The sequence below is a fragment of the Anser anser genome, assembly GCF_964211835.1.
Source record: "Anser anser genome assembly, chromosome: 16".
In the NCBI taxonomy this organism is placed as follows: domain Eukaryota; kingdom Metazoa; phylum Chordata; class Aves; order Anseriformes; family Anatidae; genus Anser; species Anser anser.
The window spans coordinates 11,523,763-11,543,497 of record NC_139737.1 but is presented as its reverse complement, the minus strand read 5'-3'; the positions used below and the strand labels follow the sequence as shown (position 1 = coordinate 11,543,497).

The 19,735-nt window shown below is 62.6% G+C and overlaps 2 protein-coding genes across 2 annotated transcripts; both read right to left on the bottom strand.

Annotated features, from left to right (window-relative positions):
- Window positions 1-633: 633 nt before the first annotated feature.
- Window positions 634-11,337, bottom strand: SNTA1 (syntrophin alpha 1). The gene is made up of 8 exons (XM_083801246.1): window positions 11,032-11,337; window positions 8,477-8,662; window positions 3,327-3,516; window positions 3,028-3,235; window positions 2,820-2,950; window positions 1,912-2,108; window positions 1,644-1,831; window positions 634-1,477 (listed from the first exon to the last, which is right to left on the bottom strand). The coding sequence occupies exons 1-8, from the start codon at window positions 11,291-11,293 to the stop codon at window positions 1,385-1,387; spliced, it is 1,455 nt and encodes a 484-aa protein (XP_083657372.1). The 5' UTR covers window positions 11,294-11,337; the 3' UTR covers window positions 634-1,384.
- Window positions 11,338-11,484: 147 nt separating this feature from the next.
- LOC310882495 (uncharacterized protein) lies at window positions 11,485-16,561 on the bottom strand (the record flags this gene model as incomplete). Its single annotated transcript, XM_083801353.1, has 3 exons — window positions 11,485-14,427; window positions 14,539-15,440; window positions 16,468-16,561. The coding sequence occupies 3 exons, from the start codon at window positions 16,559-16,561 to the stop codon at window positions 14,350-14,352; spliced, it is 1,074 nt and encodes a 357-aa protein (XP_083657479.1). The 3' UTR covers window positions 11,485-14,349.
- Window positions 16,562-19,735: the final 3,174 nt, after the last annotated feature.

The window sequence follows — 19,735 nt, the reverse complement described above, 5'->3', positions numbered from 1 at the left end:
ATTAACTTCCGTGGCTCCTCTCGAAGCAGACACCCTGCAATCTCACCTGCCGGTGCTACCCCACGCAATAAGCACTCAAGGAGCAGCACTGCCCCCCACAGATGTGGGGATTTCATTTCATTTCTCCAAGACCAGCGACACCACTGATGCACCCCACTACCCTGAGCCACGCCACGTTAGCACAGAATAACAGGATGCATGAGCTATCATTAAAAAAAGGATATTTGCTGCTAATTAGTTGCTAATATTCAGTCTGAGTGTTAGGAGCTCTGCTAGGAGACCCCGGTCTCCCCCACGCACACGTACAGGGCCAGGACAAAAGGAAAAGACTAACCCAGAATTTGTCACTTCAGTGATGTGAGCGTGGCCCTTTCCTGTCCCCATGTGTGGATGCTGCACTGAGAGCCCTGCACTGAGACCCCTTAGAAACTCATCAACAAATCCCACTTGTCGCATCGTGAACCCCCGCAGAGAGTCCCCCACACCCCAAAACCAGCACCTCCAACGCGGCGGCATCCCAAGGCAAACCCTGCACTGTGCTTCGTCGCCTGGCAGCAAACACCTGAGGCACAGCCCAGGCAGCACCCACGGATTTTCCACATCAAGCAAAACCAGGAGGCCCTCAGCTCCTGCTGGGTGTGAGCTGCAATGTTTATTTGACCGAAAACAGAAAGAAAAAAAAGAAAAAAAAAAGAGGCATTTTCATGCAGAATTTTTTGGTTCATAAAACAAGTTGTTTCCCACCAGCCACCTGATTTCCCTCCCCCCCAAACCGGGAAATAAAATGATGCAGGAGTTGGCAAAGTCACACGAACTGTGTGACCATCCCAAAGAGAAGTGGTTCCTATAGTACGCTGCGATACCGAAAAATTTGGCAAATAAGAGCTGATCTGCAGTTCCCATCTATCCAGCAACGCGGAGCTGACCCCGGTCTGCAGCCCCTGTTCCGAGACGCATGCCCGGGGGACGGACAGACACACGTCCTCGCGCTGGAGAACCTGAGGGTTTCTTCTGGGGTTCATAGTGGGTGGATGAGAGCTGCCCCATCGGCACTTGTAACGGGGGCGATATAAATATAAAACATCCATACAAACGGGTTCATTGTACAGAAAATATCATCTCACAAGGCACTCGAGTGACTGTGCGGCTCCCACGGGGGCTCCTCCAGCCGAGCATCGTGGTGGGAGCAGGGAGGGGAAGGGGGCACCGCAGACGTCCTGGTGCTGCCATCCAAGAGGGACATCACCGCACTGCTGTCCCCAGCGCCCCGGGGGAGGGTAGCGTGACCCCTCGGGGACTTGTGTCCTGTCCGGATGGCTTCGGGCTGGACTTGGCCTGGAGGGAGGTGCATAGATGTGGCGGGGGCTGGGGCCCCGCTCCGTCTTCACGCCAGCAGCCCCAGACGGGTCACCTTGGCCGAGAGGAAGGAGTGGATGATGAAGACGATGGTTTTGGGGCAGGAGTGGAGGTCCAATTGCTGCAAGAAAGGAGCAGAGGGACATTGGCAATGGGAAGGGCTGTACAACAGACAGCGGGTGGGTGCCATGCACGGGGCAGGTACCGTGCGCGGGGCGGGCGCCCCGCTCCACCTCTCCTCCCGGGCCGGTGGGAGCCAGGGGGAAGCGAGGGCGATGCCAACTCACAATCTCGCCCTCCGGGCCGCCAAAGTCCAAGTAGAGCATCTTGGTGCCGTCGTCGGAGGACATCTGCAGCTTCTCAAAGGGCTGCTGGAGCAGGACGGTCTTGCTGAGCCCCGGCTCCGTGGTGGAGATGGTGAAGCCCTTGTCGATGTGGATGGAGAGGGTGCAGTCCTGCCCCTTCCAGGTGCAGGCTGGGGACAGGGACGGGCTCAGGGACGGGCGCGGGACCCCGCCACCCCCCGCCCCGCGCCCGCCGCGGGACCCCGCTGACCTGCGGACACCTCCTGGGCGAGCTCGGCGGCGCCGTGGGTGCCGTCCACCAGCAAGCGGGTCCAGAGCGCCAGGTCGCGGGGGCTCTCCAGGCTGAAGAGGTGGCTCTGCACCCCCAGCCGGGTGCCGGCACGCAGGGCGAACGCCAGCTCGGCCTCGTACAGCGCCGAGCCCTTGGCCGGGCCCGAGTGCACCAGCCTGCGGCGCGGCGGCGCTCAGCCCCCCGCGGGCCGCCAGGGGGCGCCGCAGCCCCGCCGACGGGCCCGGCCATCTTGTGCCGCCCCCCGGGCACCGCCGCAACAGGCCCCGGGCACCGCCACCCCCAAGCCGTGCCACCGACCCCGGGCACCGCCCCTGTCCCCACGGCCCCGACACTACCCCCAGACGCTGCCACCACCTCCCAGGTTCTGCCACCAAGTCCTAGGGTGCCCGCCGCCACCCCCAGGGCACTGCTGCCACCCCCAGGGCACTGCCGCCACCCCCAGGGCACTGCTGCCACCCCCAGGGCACTGCCACCACCCCTCGGGCACTGCCACCATCCCCCAAGCTCTGTCACCGTCCCTGGGGCTCTGCCACCGTCCCCCAAGCTCCACCACTACTGTAGGACACTGCCACCAACTCTGCGGCCCTGCCAACACCCCTGAATGCCACCACTATCCCAGGACACCATTATCCCTGGCCACAACCGCCATCCCTGTGACACCGCCACCATCCCTGGGGACACCGCCACCATCCCTGGGGACACCACCACCATCCCTGGGGACATCATCGCTATCTTTGGCCACAACTGCCAGCCCTGGGACACCGCCACCATCCCTGGGGACACCGCCACCATCCCTGGGGACACCATCCCTGGGGACACCATCCTGAGGACACCGCCACCACCCCGGGGACACACGCAGGACCTACCTGGTGGCAATGAGCGGGTAGCTGTGCACAGGCTTGCCCAGGGCATCGCGGCTCTGCGGCAGGCTGCCGTACAGGAGCAGCTCCTTCTCGGTGAGGACGGCCAGCAGGTTCCTGGTGCCGGCACCGGGGAGCTGCGAGGAGCCGGGGTCAGGGCTGGCCAGGGACCCCTCGGCAGCAGGTGGCAGGGGTGGGGGGGACACGGGGGTACCTGCTCGGTCAGCCAGCCCACGTGCCTGACGTCCCTGCCGCCCGCCGTGCCAGCACCCACCAGCTGTGCCCGCAGCTCCTCCTTCACCCGCGGCAGCAGCGCACTCGCTGCGCCCTGGATGGCCCCAAGCCATGACTGCGCCGTGGCCTCGTCCTTTGCCCGCAGGAAGAGAGCCACGCGCCCATCCGCCGAGCACACCTCGAGGTACCTGCAGGGACACGGCCCCGCTGGGTCCCCACCGGCCCTCCATGGGGCACCCCGAGCGGTGGCCGGCGCGGTGGTGGTGGCATCACCCTGACCTGTGCTCCGGGTCGGCGGGGAGGCACTTGCGGGACACGTAGCACATCTTCAGCGGGACGGTCCGGCTCTCGCGGGGCGGCAGGACGGGGGACGACCGCTTCTGCTGGCCAGAGGGAGAGGGGTCCCAGCTGACGGTCGCCCCCGCCGCCGAGTTCTTGAAGTAGGGCGAGATCTCCTTCATATACTTCACTGGAAGAGAGGTAGCGCCCAGTGAGAGCATGGCATGGCGGCCACATCCTACCCACCAGCACCCACCCACACTGCTGAAACCCCTCATGCCTCCTCCACCATTTCCCCAATCCCCCAATCCCCCTGGATCCACCACCCATGGGTGCTGCCCTGGGTCCCCTGCAGTCACCCCACACCAGTGCATGGGGCATGCTGCCAACTGCTCTGGTGAGCTGAGCTGGGCTAAAAAAAAAAGCCTTTTCCCCTCTTTTTTTTTTTTTTTTTTTAACGTGGCTCAGGTCACAGATCCAATTTCAACCTGGACCCTGTTTGCCAGGGCAGCACATGGAGGCGCGGGGTGGGGAACGGGCAGGAAGCCCAGGCCAAAATTACACAGTCCAAATTGTGCTGGTACAGCCGGTCCCGCGGCCAAGTGGGAACAAAGCAGTAATAGCTCTCAAATACCATGGCTTGGACCCAGGAAAAGCCTCGAACTGCGTGTGCACAGCTCACATAACCCTGACTGGTGAGTTAGAAACCAGGGACGAGAAATCATCTTTAAGTGCCCAGCGAGTCAGAGTCAAACATCAGAGCCGCTGTACCACAGCCCAGCTCCGGAGGTTTAAGAGAGGGGGAGATGAAAGTTACAGCAAATTGATGGGGCCCCACAGGCACAGCTGGAAAACTGGGTCAGAGGCTCCCAAGGCTGATCCAAAGCACGGGCAGAAATGCTTTGGTTGGGCACGGCGATGCCCTGTGTGCTGTGGGGCTGGCTGATGGCTCTGGGGAAGGGCTTTCCTTGGGTGGCCCTTGGGAAAGGACCAGGGGACAGACACGTGCCTGCTGCCACGTCCCAGACCGTCACAGCTGGTTTCACCCCAGGCTTTGCAGCTGACTGTCATAGGTGGCACACTGGTGGACCAGCTCCACTGCAGCAGCAAAGCCAGAGCGAGCGCTCCTAAACCTCAAAATCCCCAAATCCAGCGTGCGAGCTGCAGTGGGGGCACCACGGGGAGAGGCAAAGCCCCAGGGCATGAGGGGACGTGCCCCATGGGGGGACACGGCCCCATCACCTCGTCTCACCCCGGTGGCAGTGCTGAGCCCCAGCCCGGCTGAGCCGCCGCTATAAAGGGCTGCGATGCCGCTGCCGCACGTGGGTCGGTCACCCCGTGGCAGCCCCGTGCCTCCCGGTATAAATAGCCGCCGCGCTCCCGCAGGCATGCGAGCTGCGCTGGAGGCTGCCCTGGGCCAGCAATCCTGGCAGCGGGACCTGTCGTTATTCGGGTGCTTGGGAGCTAATTGGATTCCACAGAGACGGGCGTTCATCTGCGGGCACCGGCACATGCCGAGAGCCGGCCGTGGCAGCGATAGCGCTTTGGGGCACGGGGACACGCTGCCTGCTCTGCCCCCACTCCAAGCCCTCCCTCCCTGACGCCACCCCCGGTAATTCCTTCCAGCATTCCCGCACCACCTGTCCCGCGTGTCACCTCCGGGCAGGCAGGGGACGTCACCGACATCAGCTGTGCCATGGCTGGAACACATCCCGATGGCCTCCGCTCGCGGCAGGAGGAAGGGGCACGGGGAACTAGGCAGCGGGCGATGTTGCCTGACTCCAGGAGAAATTCCACTGAGCCGCTCAGGGGACGGGGCGCAGTGGACCCTGCCCCAGGGGTGCCCTGGGTGAGTTGTGCCAGAGACCCCCACCCCAGCACACACACGACTGCGGAGCCCACAACATGCGCACGTGGCCACCGCGCCCATGTGAAATGTGACCTCAGGCCAGCTGGCTCTGTCCCTGCCCCGAGGACAGTCTGCAAAGCTTGTCAGAGGACCCTGGTGCACCCCAAAAAATTCAGGGCAGGACCCCAAGATCCTAGCACCCACCCCAAGGCATTTCTTGCAGACAGAACAGCCCCGTCCACATGCTCTGCTGCAAGGTGGACATCACAGCACGGACGCATGGCGGAGAGGCTCACAGCTATGCTGCTGGCCAGGGCCTCGTTGTTTGTCCCCAAGAGGTGAGAGCTTTCCAGCAGCACCTGCACAGCATCGCAAGCCAAAGCGCTCCGGCTGCAGGAGCGGCCATCACATCTGGAAGGCTTCCAGAGAGGTCCTGGGGATCCAGCTCCAGCCCTAATGAGGTCCTAAGCCCATCTCCGGCGGGCCCCTCTCTGCCTCGGAGCAACACCGGGACCGACGGCGCAAAACTAGCACATAAAATCACAAGGCAGACGTGGCCGGTCTCCCACACTCTGCCACGGGAAGGCGAGGGGAGGTGAAGGTAGGACAGGGACCCTCACCACCTCTGCATCATCCTAAGGCGGGTCCGAAGTCTCCTGCTGTGGTTCATCGCCGTGGTTAAGCCACATGAGCACGTGTGGCACTTCCTAGGGCAGAGCCCAGCCGCCCAAGTCGCAGCTTCTCGGAGCTGCTGCTGGGGGGGGTTTGCTCTTGTGGGTTCAATCCTGCACAGCTCCGGCAGGCACAAAGCCAGGATGCTTGGTGCCCATGGGCACCTGATTTCTGCTTCACCACACAAATCCGGGTCACCGCCACCCCAAAACCTCCAGCCACTTTGGTCCTGTGGTATTTTCTCCAGGGCCAGCCGAATGTTGCGGCTATTTTACATCTCACACCATGCACATCTCCACCCTCTGCAACTGCTGCAGCCAGAACCGGGCATCCAACAGTTATTTTTTCTGAATTTCAACCTTCCATGCTATCCCTTGGCCAAACAAGTCCTGGAGAACTGCTTTGTACCCAGAGCAAAAAAAAAAAAAAAATCCAATGAGGGGAAAAATAAGGTCAGGCAGAGCGCCTCTCCCCAAAATAACAATGTAATATAAAAACAAACTCCTCCTGCAAGTATGAAGATTGCAGCTTGGCACATGCAGAGGCCTCCTGGCAGGGCACGCCGGGAGGTTTCCGCACATCATCGCGCCCGGCCAGGACTGGCAGTGCAGGGCCGGATCCAGCACGTGGGGCACTTCTGGCGCTGGGACTGACGCGTTTCAGTGCTCAGCTCGGCCGTTTTGGGGTTCCACCTGAACTCATCACCCCGATCAGCGATCACACAAGGAGTGTGCAAACTCTCCCGATGCTGCCGCGTGCGGTCGCTCTCCTAATTAGAGCAAGACGAGAGCTTCGTTTCCTTCACGTCACTTTGTGAACCGCCCTTAAAGCTCCAGGTCTGAGAACAAGCTTGGCTGGGAGGAGAAAGGTGGTGTGAACACGTGCTGGCTGTGCTGAATGACTCCTTTTTGGTATGTCTGGCAAACGTAAGGGAAGTCAGAGCTAAATGAAGAGATGGGGAGGCCCAGGGGCTGCGGGGACCCCGCTGTGCTGCTTGCCCTTGTCCCCGGCTGTCCCAGCACAGATGTCACCAACCCTCTGTGCCAGGCTGGGGCACACAGGGGACATTTCTGGAGCTAACTGAAACAGCGTGGGGCTGGCCCAGAGCTGTCTGCAGGGCCAGGGGACAGCAGGGGACAGCCAGCCCTGGACACCGCCAAGGCACAGGGTTCTGCGAGGGAGCATAGTCGGCACCAGAAGGCACCTGCTGGACGCTAAGGTCGTCGTGCTGCTTTTCACCGAGCCCTGGAGCAAACCCAAGGACGAGAAAGGAGCAGGGGAGTCCCCTGTCACCACCCCTCTGGCTTCAGGGCAGCGCTCTGCCCCCAAGCCCCGCCGCACTCAGAAAGGAGCGGAGACGCCGTGCGCACGTGCGACGACCAGCGGCTGCCCGCAGCACCCCGAGCAGCACCGTGCCACAGGAGGGTGACGGCAGCAATCCAAACCAACCAAAAACATCACGGCAGGAGCCAGCCCAGCTCTCCTCCTGGAGCAGAAGTGTGCCTGCCGGGAGCTTTCGTTTAGGAGGAAGCCCGGCTTCTGCAGAAATGTAGGTGCCTCCCTGCAGGGCGGCCTGGAAGCACCCACCCGGCTCCCCAGGAAGAAGAGGAGGAGGAGGAGGTTGGTCCGGGAGAGAAGTTGTTCTCTCGAGAAAGGGCAGCCCATCTCCACCTCCCGCAGAACCTCCAGCAGAAAGGAAGCCCATGCCAAAGTAAAGGATGAAAAGAAAATAACAGAGAGAGGGTGGTCTGAGTGCAGCGGCCACGGGGAGGAATTTCAGAGACTTCCAGAGAAAGAGGCTCTTGTATTTCTCTTTGGTCAGAAAAAAAAAATAACCCCCCTATCTGCTCCCAGCAGCTGTGCAGAGCAGCACATTCCTCAGGCTGAAGCGTGGTTCTGCGGCTCCCAGGAGAGGAGGAACCCACAGCAGAAAAGGGCTGAGCAAAGCGAAAACTGAAAATCTGGAGATGACACAATCTGGGGAAGGAGCAGGAAAGAAAGCGCCGCGGAGGTTGCTCACAGCAGAAGACACAGAGCTCTTCTTTGTCCAGGCACAGCCCACAGCGCTGCCCCCAGCCGAAAACCTCCCTTTGGGACCTGCAGCCCTAAAACCGCACAAGAAAGTGTCTCGGGCTCCAAGACCACCTGGGGCAGCCCGCAGAACCATGCGGCCCCACTCTGGCCAAGGGTGTGGATTTAAATGGAAGCCATGGGAAGAACATGGAGCTGACCACTGCCCCCGGCACCGAGGACCTCGGGGTGCAGCCGTATGACAGAAAAGTCACCCGCCCCATAGACCTGCCCCAAATCTCCCGTTGCAGCCTGCCCATGGTCCCTGCAGCTGGGGCACAGCCGCCGGGCACCCAGCGCATCCCTCTGGCTCCGCGGGGGGACCCCTCCAGCTCTCCGTATGAGCAGATAAGCCACTCTGCATATATTGTTTTCCATTTAAAAGAGTATGCAAACGTGTATGCAGATGCTGTGCCACCCCCGGGCTCCCTGCACGGCTCCAGCACACCCTGGAGCGTCGCGGGGTGGGCACCCAGCACGTGGCTGTGCAGGAGCTCTGCGGAGACGGGCATCGGCAGCCCAGCAGCAGGAGCCCCCCCGGTGCCACCTCGGCCCCTACCTTCCAAGACGACCTCCTTGCCCGTCTTCTTCAACGCCTGCACCGCCTCGTCGTGCGTCGCCTCGGACAGGTCGGTGCCGTTCACGGAGAGGATGGCATCTCCCACGTAGAGCGCCTCGGTCTGATCCGCCGCCAGCCCCTTGAATATCTTGGATATCAAGATGGGCATTTTATTCTCTCGGCCACCTTTGAACAGAAGGGAAACCAAGCGGTTACGGACGTACAGACGGGGATGCTCAGGTTCCAGCCAGCCCTGCAACGACCACGCTGCCCTCCGCATCTCTCCCTGGCAGTACCCAACATACCGTGAGGCTTTACAGCCGCTGAAGATAATTGCTCCCAAAAAACCTCCGAATGGTTGCAGATTTCCTTGTGGAGCAAACACATACCTTGGCTGTCTCCCCATCAATTTTGGCAGGAAACCATGTCATTATTTGCATTATTAATCGTGTGCGCTGAGCAACCATCCCTGCTCCGAGGACTTCACGATCTAAATGGATCAGGCAGCTGAGTGTTTGGAGAGGCAGAAGAGCCAGGGAGAAGCGACCCGACCTGGGTATTTGCTCCCCTCTGCCCAGTGGCTCTATTTACCTGCTGCTTTCCATTCTTCAGCCTAAAAGGATGCTATTCAAGCCTCCCGGCAGCTTGAGGAGATCAATTTGCACATTAACTTTTGAACCCGCGGGGAGATGCGAGCAGCCTGCAGGCGCGGGAGCAGCAGCTACAGCAGCAGGGCGGCAAGCAGGGAACGGCAGTGCCCGACGTGCCCCGCGCCCCCCGGGACAGCCTGTCCCCAGGAGCCTCCCCGGGAGGATCCCTCATCCGAGGGGGAGAGCCCAGCGGTGCGTTATCACCCCGGGGCTGCTCCCGGCCCTGCCGCAGGCATTTCCTCGCTCAGATTTCTGCCAAGCCGCTCGAGGAGCAGAGGGCTCCGGTTATCAGCTGTCAGAGGCCCCCGTGGGGGTGCTCCGAGCTGCTGAGCCCACCCTCGCAGCAGGGAGTCCTCGGCTGCGCCCGGGCTGCGTGCACGGACGGGGAGCTGCTGCCAGGAGCGTCCGCGGTGGCTCCAGCAGGATGGCACCCTGACCCCGAAACACCAGAAACTTCAGCAAAAAAGCTTAGGCTGGCTGGGGTGTGGACCCAGCCACAACGCTAGGGCCAGAAGGGTTTGCTTCAGGTTCTGCCCCTCGCGTTGCCCCTGGGCCATGGACAGGAGCAGCAGGAGCTGGTTGGCACGAGGGGCACCAGGCTGCCAGAGCCCCTCAGCTCCCTTCTCCGTCATCCCCTCCACACCCCCGCAGGGCTTGCTGCTGTAGGAAAGCGAGGTTAAACTGCAAGAAGGGGGCTGCTTTTTAATAGGAATAGGAAAGCATCCGTCCCCCCCCTCAGTTAAGGCAGAGTAACGCAGAGCCAGGGCTGCCCGAGCAGCCGTCACGCTTTGCAGCTCCCAGTTTGGATTACGGCTCCTTGGTTTCCACATACGTCACTGCAAAAATAAAGTTTTAGCTGAACCAAGTAACGTTTCTCCTTTCCTGGGAGAGCCTCGGAGCCAGCGGCAGCTTTGCAGCCAAGGGGTTGTTGCAAAGGGGGTTTTACGCTTCCCAAAAGGGCTGGCAAGCTCCGGCGTCCCAAAAAGCAGCCGGCAGCACTGGGTTTTGACCCAGTCCCCGCACAGGGACACCCACAGCACAAAACCTCCCCGCGGCGCCCGCTTACGGAGCGAGCTGGAGGCTCCGGGGAGGGGAAGCCACGTCAGGAGGCGAGAGCCACGCTGCCACCGTCCCCAGGCCCCCCCACGCACGCAGCCCCACGACCCCCTCGGCCACGCGCGGTGGCAGCCCCCTGGACTGAGCTCCCCCCGCACGGAGTTTCCAGCAGAGCTCAGAGCCTCGTGAAAGCCAGCCGGGGCCAGAAGGGCCACCCTCGCCCCGAGAAGTTTCCAGCCCCAAGTTGAGGCAGAGCCAGCCGGCTGCAGGGCGGGCAGCGGCTCTAAGGGGCCCCCCCGGCTCCCCGGGGCTCCAGCACCGCTCAGCACCCCACAGACCCGCGACGGCTCTGGGGGGGTCACAGGCGTTTCCTTCGGGGGGCGGACGGGCACAGGGGCCGGCGCTCGGACACAGGGACCGGGGGACACGGGGACATGGGGACACGGGGACATGGGGACACGGGGACATGGGGACACGGGGACATGGGGACACGGGGACACGCCGGAGACGAGGACGAGGACGCACGGGCGAAGCGCTCCCCTCGGCTGCAGAAGGGGCAGCTTTTTGTGCACGTCCCACCTGCTCCCGGAGCCCCTGTCCCCGTGTCCCCCCCGCTCCCGGAGCCCCTGTCCCCATGTCCCCGTGTCCCCCCCGCTCCCGGAGCCCCTGTCCCCGTGTCCCCCCGCCCCCCCACGCAGCCCCCTGCCCTTCCCCACCTCCCCGGGCACTGAGCTCGGACGCTGCCCGACCCCCCCCTTCCCTCCCCCTTTCCCCGGACCCCTCACCCCTCACCCCCAGCCCGCTCGGAGGACGCCAGCGGCGGGCCCCCCCCCCCCGCCCCAATCTCACCTTTGATACTGATGCCGAGCCCCCCCACGTCCTGCTTGACGACGTGCACCGTGCGCCTGATGTTGGCGAGCGCCTCGGGCACGCCGGAGCCCCCTTCGCCGCCGTTCAGCTGCGCCGCCGGAGCCTCCCCGGGCCCGGGGCCGTCGGCGGGGCTCACCCCCAGCGAGTCCTCGGCCAGGGTGAGGAGGACGCGGAGCCAGTGCCCGCCGGGGCCGCGCAGCTCCAGCAGCCCGCTGCGCGGGGCGCGCCTGCCCGCCGCCATCTTCCGCGCCCGCTCCGCGCCCCCCCGCGCACCGCCCCCGGCCCGCCCCGTCGGGGCAGCGCCGCGCCGCCGCCGCTCGGCTGCTGTGGGGCTTTTTTTTTTTTATTTGGGGGGGTGGGACGGCCCCGGGCTGCCCGCCGAGCCGCCCCGCGAGGGGCCGGGGAGGGCTCGTGGGGGGGTCGGGGCGCGGGGACGCCGAGGGGGCTCCGCTGCCGGGTGGCCGCGCCCGCGCCCCCCGCCCCGCTGCGCTTCTCGGGCCCCGAAGGAACCGGGACCGGCCCCGGGGTTTCTCCGAGGCTGCTCCCTGCAGGGCCCGGGGGTGGGCGCCTCCCGGCGGCCCCGCGCTGCCCTCGGGCAGGGGAGGCAGGGGGAGGGTGTTCGGGGCCCCCCCGCCTCCCCCGCGCTGGGCCCGCTTCTTGAGGACGGCGACGGCGCTTGGTTGTCTTCGGCACACCGGCATTTCTTGCTGCAACCGAGCGGCAGCGATTAGGAACGAAAAAAAATACCCCTCGGCGCATCCCCCCGTGCCCCTCGAGCTTCGGGCAGCTCCAGAGGCCTCCAGGATTGGGGCCACCAAGGTCGCTGAGCTCCAGCTTCTGCAAAACGCCAAGATTCAGAAGAACTTCATCGCATCCACCCGGAACGGGCACGCGGCGAGGGGCTGCAGGGACGGGGGGAGGCAGCCCTTCCCCATCCTCGCACCGGGGAGAAAAAACGTCCCCCCCCACCCCGCTGCCTCCCCCGCAGCAGCAGCTGTGGAATTTGGTGAGGTTGCACCCGAGGGAACCCTGGAGGTTTTGTCCTTACGAAACAGCTCAAATGTTCCAAATTTCCTTTCAATAAAAAAAGTCCGGGGTTTGGTTTAAGCGGCTTCCCGGGTTTGCCTAACGGTGCTGCTTGCTGTAGCCGTTCCCCTCCGCGTCCCTTCTGCACCCGTGCGGAGGTGACGATCCCGTCCCCCACGTGCACCCCGCGGCTCCGAGCTCACTTCGCTTACGGCAGGGGGAATTTTGTCCTCCCAAGGGCAGACAGGGCTGGTTTTCCCCGTGCCATCCACCCCCAAAGCGCTCGCTGTATTTGCCAGCCTGCAAATCAGCTTTGCCTGGATTTTTTTTTTCCTTCCCTTGTTGTTTCCAGCGTAGGTGATTGCTTAAGGCCCCTTTCCCCTTGGAAGTGCTGGTGGAAACCAGAAACGCAGCTTTTAGTGCTGCAGAACGGCACCGTCTGAGCTGCTGGCTTTGCTTTCTCAGCCCTGGCAGCACGGATGCAACACTCGTGCGTGGATGAAGGGAGCAATCCAGAGCACAGCAATTCCATGTAAAGGGAAAAACCTCATCTCGCCCCATCCTGCTGGGATGCAGAAAGCAGCTGGGTCCCCAGGGCCCGCCTGGGGATGAGTTCACCTCCCCGGAGCTGCAGCCTCGCCCAGAGCCGCTCCTCGTCCCAACCCAGAGCATCATTTATCTCCCCAGAGCCGCCCAGCATGGGCTTCGGCAGCACAAGCACGTGGAGAGCAGGGGAGAGCGGGATGCGGGATGCCACGAATCACCCTCCTGTGTCCTGCAGACACGGCAGAGCTGTTGGCCCAGTCGGGCTCGGGGACAGCCACCGCTGTCACCGCAGGAAGCCTGTGTCACGGACACTGTGGCCACACAGCTGCGGGACCCCCTCTCCCCTCTCTTTTTCAGCAGCTTTATCGTCCTTCAGCAATTGCACCAGTTACTTACGTCGGACGGTGACCCAAGGCGAGTGCTTCAGGTGTCAGCAAACTGGGAGGACAGGCCTGCAGGACGTTTGGGGGGTCCTGGTGTCCCCAGAGCAGAGGGGCTGCTGTTTTAGGGACCCTCCCAGAGGCTTGGTCCCGCAGGCATGCCCTCACCCCGCGTGTTCTCAGGGTCCTTCATTTCTCAGGGCCCCCCATGTCCCAGCAGAGGGGATGCTTCTGCTGCAAGGTGTCGTGAGTGTAACACACAGGAGAGGTGGGCGAAGGACGACAGTTCTGGCCGGGCACGAGAGGTGGCTTCCCAAGACTTTTCTGAGTGGATTTTCCACATTCCTCGCCCAAGACAGCTGGGCCAGATGTGTAAAACCCCCACATTACAGTGCGGAGGGTGCGGACCCCTGCCCACCCTGGGGTCCCCATGCCCGTGGGGCTGGTGCCACTTTCGCTGCTGGTTTTCATTGCACTCCTGAGCCTGTCCTGGCATTTTCTCTGCAGAATCTCCCCGCTCCCCTGGACTTGGTGGTTAAGCAGCTATTATTAGCCTCATTTCTTGGCACAGACGGGAGCTGTGTCAAAGCCCACCGGTCTATTTATAGAGCACCGTTAGTTGCATTAGTTAAATTAATCACTTGTGAAACAAAATAAAATCTCGCGTTCAGGGGCTGGAACAATGTTCCCAAGCCAGATAACAACACCTCCGGCTGCCCACGGTGCTCGGTCTGCTCGGGCAGCACACAGGGCAGCTGGTCCTGCTCTGCCCAAGCGACTCTGCGGGAACCAATGGCTGAAAAACCGCTGGCAGGGACAGAAAGGGAAATAAAAGAGATTCAGATGTGCAATGTGTACTTAACTGAGTGATTCATCCTTTGGTATACAGGAAATGCAGCAAAGTGGCTTTGTCTGACCATAAAATCTCTGGAGTCTCTGACTCCTCTAACCCGACAGCGTGCTGTTTTCTCCGGGACATGATCAGCCCCGGCAAAGTTTCTTCCTTCTCGGCCCAGGTTCTTCCCATATGGATCCCTACAAGACGGTCACATCAGCAGGGCTCCCTGCTGTGAGAATACCTTTGTTACCACACGGCAGGTACATTATCAAGGCAGGATGATTTCTGTCGAAGAAATGGGAAAAAGCAGCACCTGGGAGCTAAAACAGCTTTGGGCAAGGCAGAAGCTGGGTGATGCAGCAGAGCTGTCACACTCTGGCCGGCAGTGATGTGCACAGAGTCCGGCTGCTCCAGCAGGCACGGCTGGCTTAAGCAAGTCAGCAAATCTTCTGCAAGACCACTTGTTGGCCTTGCATCAGGCAGACCTCACCCGTTAGAGCCCGGTATTCACTGCCTGCTGCAGCTTCTGTGCCTCAGATCCGCTCCAGGACCAAGTGGCGTCGGTGGCAGGACTCCACTCAGCCCCTAAGGTAGTTCAGAGGGCACGAGTCAATCACAAAAGTCAGCGCATTGACTGCAGATTGTAAAATGTACCGGCACGTTTGTACCTGCTGCTGGGCTGGTCACCCCACTGACCTCTTGTGTAGGCCACAGGGAAAACCCCCCGTGGTTTGGATAATTTGCAGCTCGCAAAGGAAAACGCCAGTTCCTGGGTGCCCCTGGGCCCACCGAGATGTGCTGCAGCTGCTGGAGGTGCCACCCACGACCCTGCACGTCCCCTGGCACCGTGGGGGCAGCGTCTGTGCCACCGGCATCCCCCTGCGGCCTCTCGCCCGCGGTGTGCTCGGGGGGAAACCGAGGCAGGGAGCGAGGCCGGGGTGCGAGGAGCAGCGGGCAGGCGCCGGCTGTCCCCACGCGGGGAGCTGGCGGCGGCCCCGCGCCCACAGCTCCCGGAGGCTTATTTGTAACTCCCAGAAACGTCCGGAGAAGCGGGGGCTGGGGGCAGAGCTCCCCTCCGTGCAGCAGCCCGGCAGGGGGACGGGGATGGGGGGGGGGGGCTCGGTGCCACGCGTGGGCAGGGGCAGCCCCACGGCACGCCGCGGCCAGCCCGCAGCCGGGGCCGGGCGCAGGGCGCGGGGCTGACAGCAGGGGCCAGCAAAGCGCCGCTCGGCAGCGAGCAGGGCTCCCTCCGGGGGGGGGCACAGCCCTCCTCGGCCACCCCCAGCCCCCCCCCGGGGCCGGGGGCTCCGGGGGTCTGTGCGCAAGGTTGGGGTGGGGTGAGCTGGAGGAGCGTGGGGGGCTCCCACCGCCCCCTTTCCCCCAGCAGTTTTGGGTCCGGAGCCGCAGCGGGTGGCAGCGACAGGGGACACGGGGACAGTGCTCCCTGCAGCGTGTGTCACCAGGCTGGGCTTGCGGCCAGGCCAGCAGCACCCTCAGGGGGCAGGGGACACGCGTCCCACCCCGCGCACTCAGCCCTGGGCTCTGCCGGGGATTTTCACCTCTGCCTCTGTGCCCCAGAGCTCCAGGCTCTGGGCTTTCTGCTCAGCGCTGCGACGCCAAAACCGTCCTCGCCACCTCCAGCCGATGCCTTGTGGCGGGTGTCAGCGATGCTCCCCCCCAGCTGCACGCCCGCTGCCACGTCTCGGCCATCCCGGGGCGGTTGCCTCCTGCCCACCCCGTGCCGCCGCGCTGCGGTGACACCGACTGTCCCCATCTCCGTGCCTGCCGCGCTCCCGCAGCCCCCCCGGCCCTCCTCTGCTGGTGGCCGTGCCCTGCTCCGAGATGCCACCACGCCGAGTGCCCCATGGCCAGCGCTGCCAGCTCTGCCCACGGCCTCTCCAAAGGGCCCCGCAGCGCAGGGGGGGTGCAGGGATGGCAGCACAGGTGTCCCCCACCTGGGTGCCCCCCACGGCCCTGGGCTGGCACCCGCGCCTCTCTGCTCGCCTCGGATGCAGCCTTTTGTTCCCTTCCAAACAGAGGTTTTAATTTACCCTCTTCGGCTGGCGAAATCCTATCCAAAGCAATTCCCCAGCCGTTCCTCCAAATCACAGTAATTACCTCATTACTTTGATATTAATAGAATTCATATGGCCTGGAGAAGATAATTGAAATTAGCCCCGCGCCGCTTGCGAGGGGGAAGCCGAGCCGGATGTGAGGCCGGATCCTGGCACCCACCCCAGGGCTGAAATACGGCCTGAGGTTCACCCTACATTAAAAGGGGTGAGCGGGCAGGACGGGAACCCGTCCCTGTCCCCATCGGGCTGCTGCGAGTCAGAGCAGGAGGATGCTCAGCACGGGGCCAGTCCTGTTCTTTCTGGGGAAAAATAAAAAATATAAAAGGGGGAAAAATAGAGTGATTCATCATCTGCAAGAGCAACAAAGGCAGCACGGCTCTGAATGGGTCTCGCAGCCGGTGCCGTGCCCCCCGAGACTGCTGCTGCCCGCCGGAGCTGTCCCAGCGCCCTCCAACCCCGCGGCTCCATCCCAGCTGCTCCCCCGCCAGCCGGGGGTGACCCCAACAAAGGCCGGGGCCGCCCCTGCCACCCTTGGGCTTTGCCCTGCCACGTGGCTCCGTAACCTCTTCCTCGGGGCCAGCTGCCACGAGGGGACCCTCCTTTGTGGCCCCGGCGCAGGCGGCGCGGCAGACGGGTCTCCCCATCTGGCCGGCGAGCCCTCGTCTGTTGGAGACCCCCTGCCCCGGCTTATAACGGCATTAAACCTCCCCGCCGCTGCGCCCGGCCCCGCTTCCACCCCGTGTCAACCGTCACTGAGAGCCCTCGGTCCCCTGGGGACATGGGGCTGGGGGCTGCTGGCAGCACAGGCTCCTCGCGCCGCTCACCCAGGCACCCTGCTGCACCCATCCCCGGTGCTGCCCACGGCCAGCAGCCCACGGCGCGGGGCAGGAGGGATGCGTCCCCTCTGCTCCCCTCCTGACACCACGGCACCAGTGCCGCGTGGAAATGCTGAACGCAAATGCTGCGTGGTGTGATTGCTGCAGGGCAATGCGGCGTGTAAGTGCTGCGTGGTGCGAGTGCTGCGTGGTATGAATCCTGCGTGGTACAAGTGCTGTGTGGTGTATGTGCTGCATGGTTTGAATCCTGCATGGTACAAGTGCTGCGTGGTATGAATCCTGCATATAAATGTTGCATGGTGTGACTGCTGCATGGTGTGAATGCTGCATAGTATGAACGCTGCATGGTATCACAGCTGCATGCAAATGGTGCATGGTGTAAGTGGTGCCTGGTATCGATTTTGCGTGCTATAAATTTTGCATGGTGTGTGTGTAAATGCTGCACGTAAGTTCTGCCCAGTACAAATGCTGCACATAAATGCTGCTTATAGGTAGAAATACAGAAATTCAGCATCTCCAAGCCATAGGGGAAGGGGATGGGAGTGCCAGGCCTGCAGCCGTGCTGCACCCCGCTGTGACGGTCTCGGCAGCAACACCTCCTGCCCTGGCACTGCAGGGACAGGGACCAGGCCTTCGGACCCCCCATTCTGAGGACCAGGACCCCACCAGGGCAGGTCCATCCCAACCCTCTGCACCCTCATCCCTTGCTTGCTTTGGCACCGGCCCCCCAGGGAGCAGGGGCCCACAGGTGGCAGGGTGCAAGGAGCAGCAATGCGCAGGGTCAGGCCCCCCAGCCCCGGGGGGAAGGAGCTGGAAAAGGAGCCAGAGGTGTCCCCAGGCCGGGGCTGAGAGGAGGAGACCCCGCCACCGCCGCCTCCCTCGCCAGACATCCATCTCCGCGGAGGGCCTTATCTGCCGCTAATGCTTCGCAGCAGCCTCCCAAAAAGCTTGTGGGCTTGGCAAGATGCTCCGAAACTGCATTTGCTCCAAATGGATTGTATCAGAGGGAGAACAAAGCACTGGAGGGTTTTCAAAGCAAAGCCGCGGTGGCAGCCCCGAGGAGAGGCAGCCGGTCCCCTCCGGCGGCACCGCGCTGGTGACTCAGCTGGCCGCCCTCGCTGTCCCCTGCACGGCGGTGGCTGTGGCGGGAGCCCTTCGGGATGTGCTGGCCGAAAAAAAAAAAAAAAGAAAGCTCCACTTTACAAAAATATAAAATCATACTGCTGCAAAATCTGGCCCCGCTCTAGCCGCAAATGGAAAAAATATGATTTTTTAATTTTTTCCTCCCCCAAAGTTTCTTGGAAAGGCAGAGCAGCGCTGGTGATGGAGCAAGCTCCAAGCGGGCGCTGCAGCACGGCGTTGCGTGGGTGCTCGTCCCCCTGGCTCCCCACCCCTGCTTGCTTCCCATCCCTGCACTGCTCCACGCAGCTCCAGGTGATGTGGGGCTGTCAGCACACATGGGACATGAGTGTATATAAACCATATATCATTCCCAACTTCAATCTTAGCGTGCAGAAATGGCGATGGCAGTGTCAGGATCGGTGCTCGGGCAGGAGGACACAGCCTGGGGAGCCACGGGGGGACCTGTCTTCCAGCTGCCAAAATGTTCTCCCCTAAATACCGGGGAGGTGAGCACCAACATTTCCAGATTCCTTCCAGAATGATTCAAAATAAAGGAAGTTCAGCACTGTGGTGGTGCCGTGGTAGCACGTGGGGAGCCGCGCTCTTCGGGAAGCGCCGGAGGAGAGGGAACCACGCAGGCAGAGGCAGGAGCAGGAGCAGAAGTCGTGATGCCTCGGCTCTCCCTCGGGTGTGCAGAGAAGACGGTGTCAGCAGTGAGTCAGCTCCAGGAGTGATGTGAAATCAGAACCGAAGAATGCTGAGAAAACATCAAAATCCCATTTAAAAAAAAGGTGTGTGTGGGGAAGGCTCGAGCAAGAGCAGCAGCAGGGCTGCAGATCCCAGAGCCGTGTCAGGGGCTGTGTGAGCAACTTGCCCTTTTTTGGCTCACAAAGGGAACACTGCAGGACTGAATCCGCAGTGGTGGCCAGGAGGGGAACCCCACAGAATCCCGGAGGTTGTCCCTGCCCCTGCTTGCCCATGAGAAATGTCACATCTCCAAGGTGCTATTGAACAAGTGCCGTTGAGAAGCTGGGGAAACAGGAGGGGCACGTGGTGCCAGCCCCTGTGGAGCGGCTCCCTCGTGGCACGGCCACATGCAAGATTTGCTCATTTGGGATCGATTTGCCGTGGGGAGAGCTGCAAGGGCTGCGCTGGGGTGGCTTGAAACCCTCACAGGCAGTGCACAAAGCAGGTGAGCTGCCTCCTGCAGAAAGTGTGGGATGGTTCGCCAAGAGCCGGAGTGAAGAGCCATGGGGAAATCAACCAAAAGGGCACAAATCCAGAAATTCAAAGAAAATAAGCATGAGCAGCGTACAAAGTTGAGAAGGGACCTGTGGCACGGGGGCGTCCACCTGGGGTGGGGTGGGGAGAAGTGAGAGCTCCTGCAGCACCTGAACTGGGGACACACGTGGCCCTGAAGCGCCGAAGCCGTGCGGGATGGGGGCAGGCAGGGAGGGACAGGGTTGTGCTGTGTCCCCCCATGCCCTCACCAGCGTGTCCTCGTCCTCGTGCCCTGGCTCTGCCCCGTGTGTCCCCGTGCGGCCACCGGCCATGTGGCCGCACCCGGCTGGGGCTCTGCTCTGGGTTGTGGATAGCCGATGCGATTCAGAGCGCACTGCGCTCTAACCCTGGCCACCCGGCACACGGTGCTGAGGTTCTCCTCTCTTTTTTCTGCCCTGCCTTGTATCGCTGCATGTGGGCTGGGATACAAAGCAAGCCCCCAAGCACGGTGCCTGTAGCGCAGCTCATCCCTCCTCCTGGCTGCTTTTGGGGATGCTGCCGAAGGCATCCATAGCCCCACAGGCATTTTTCCTCGGAAATAACTCCGTATAAATCCAGCTCCAGCCACATGTCAGGTGC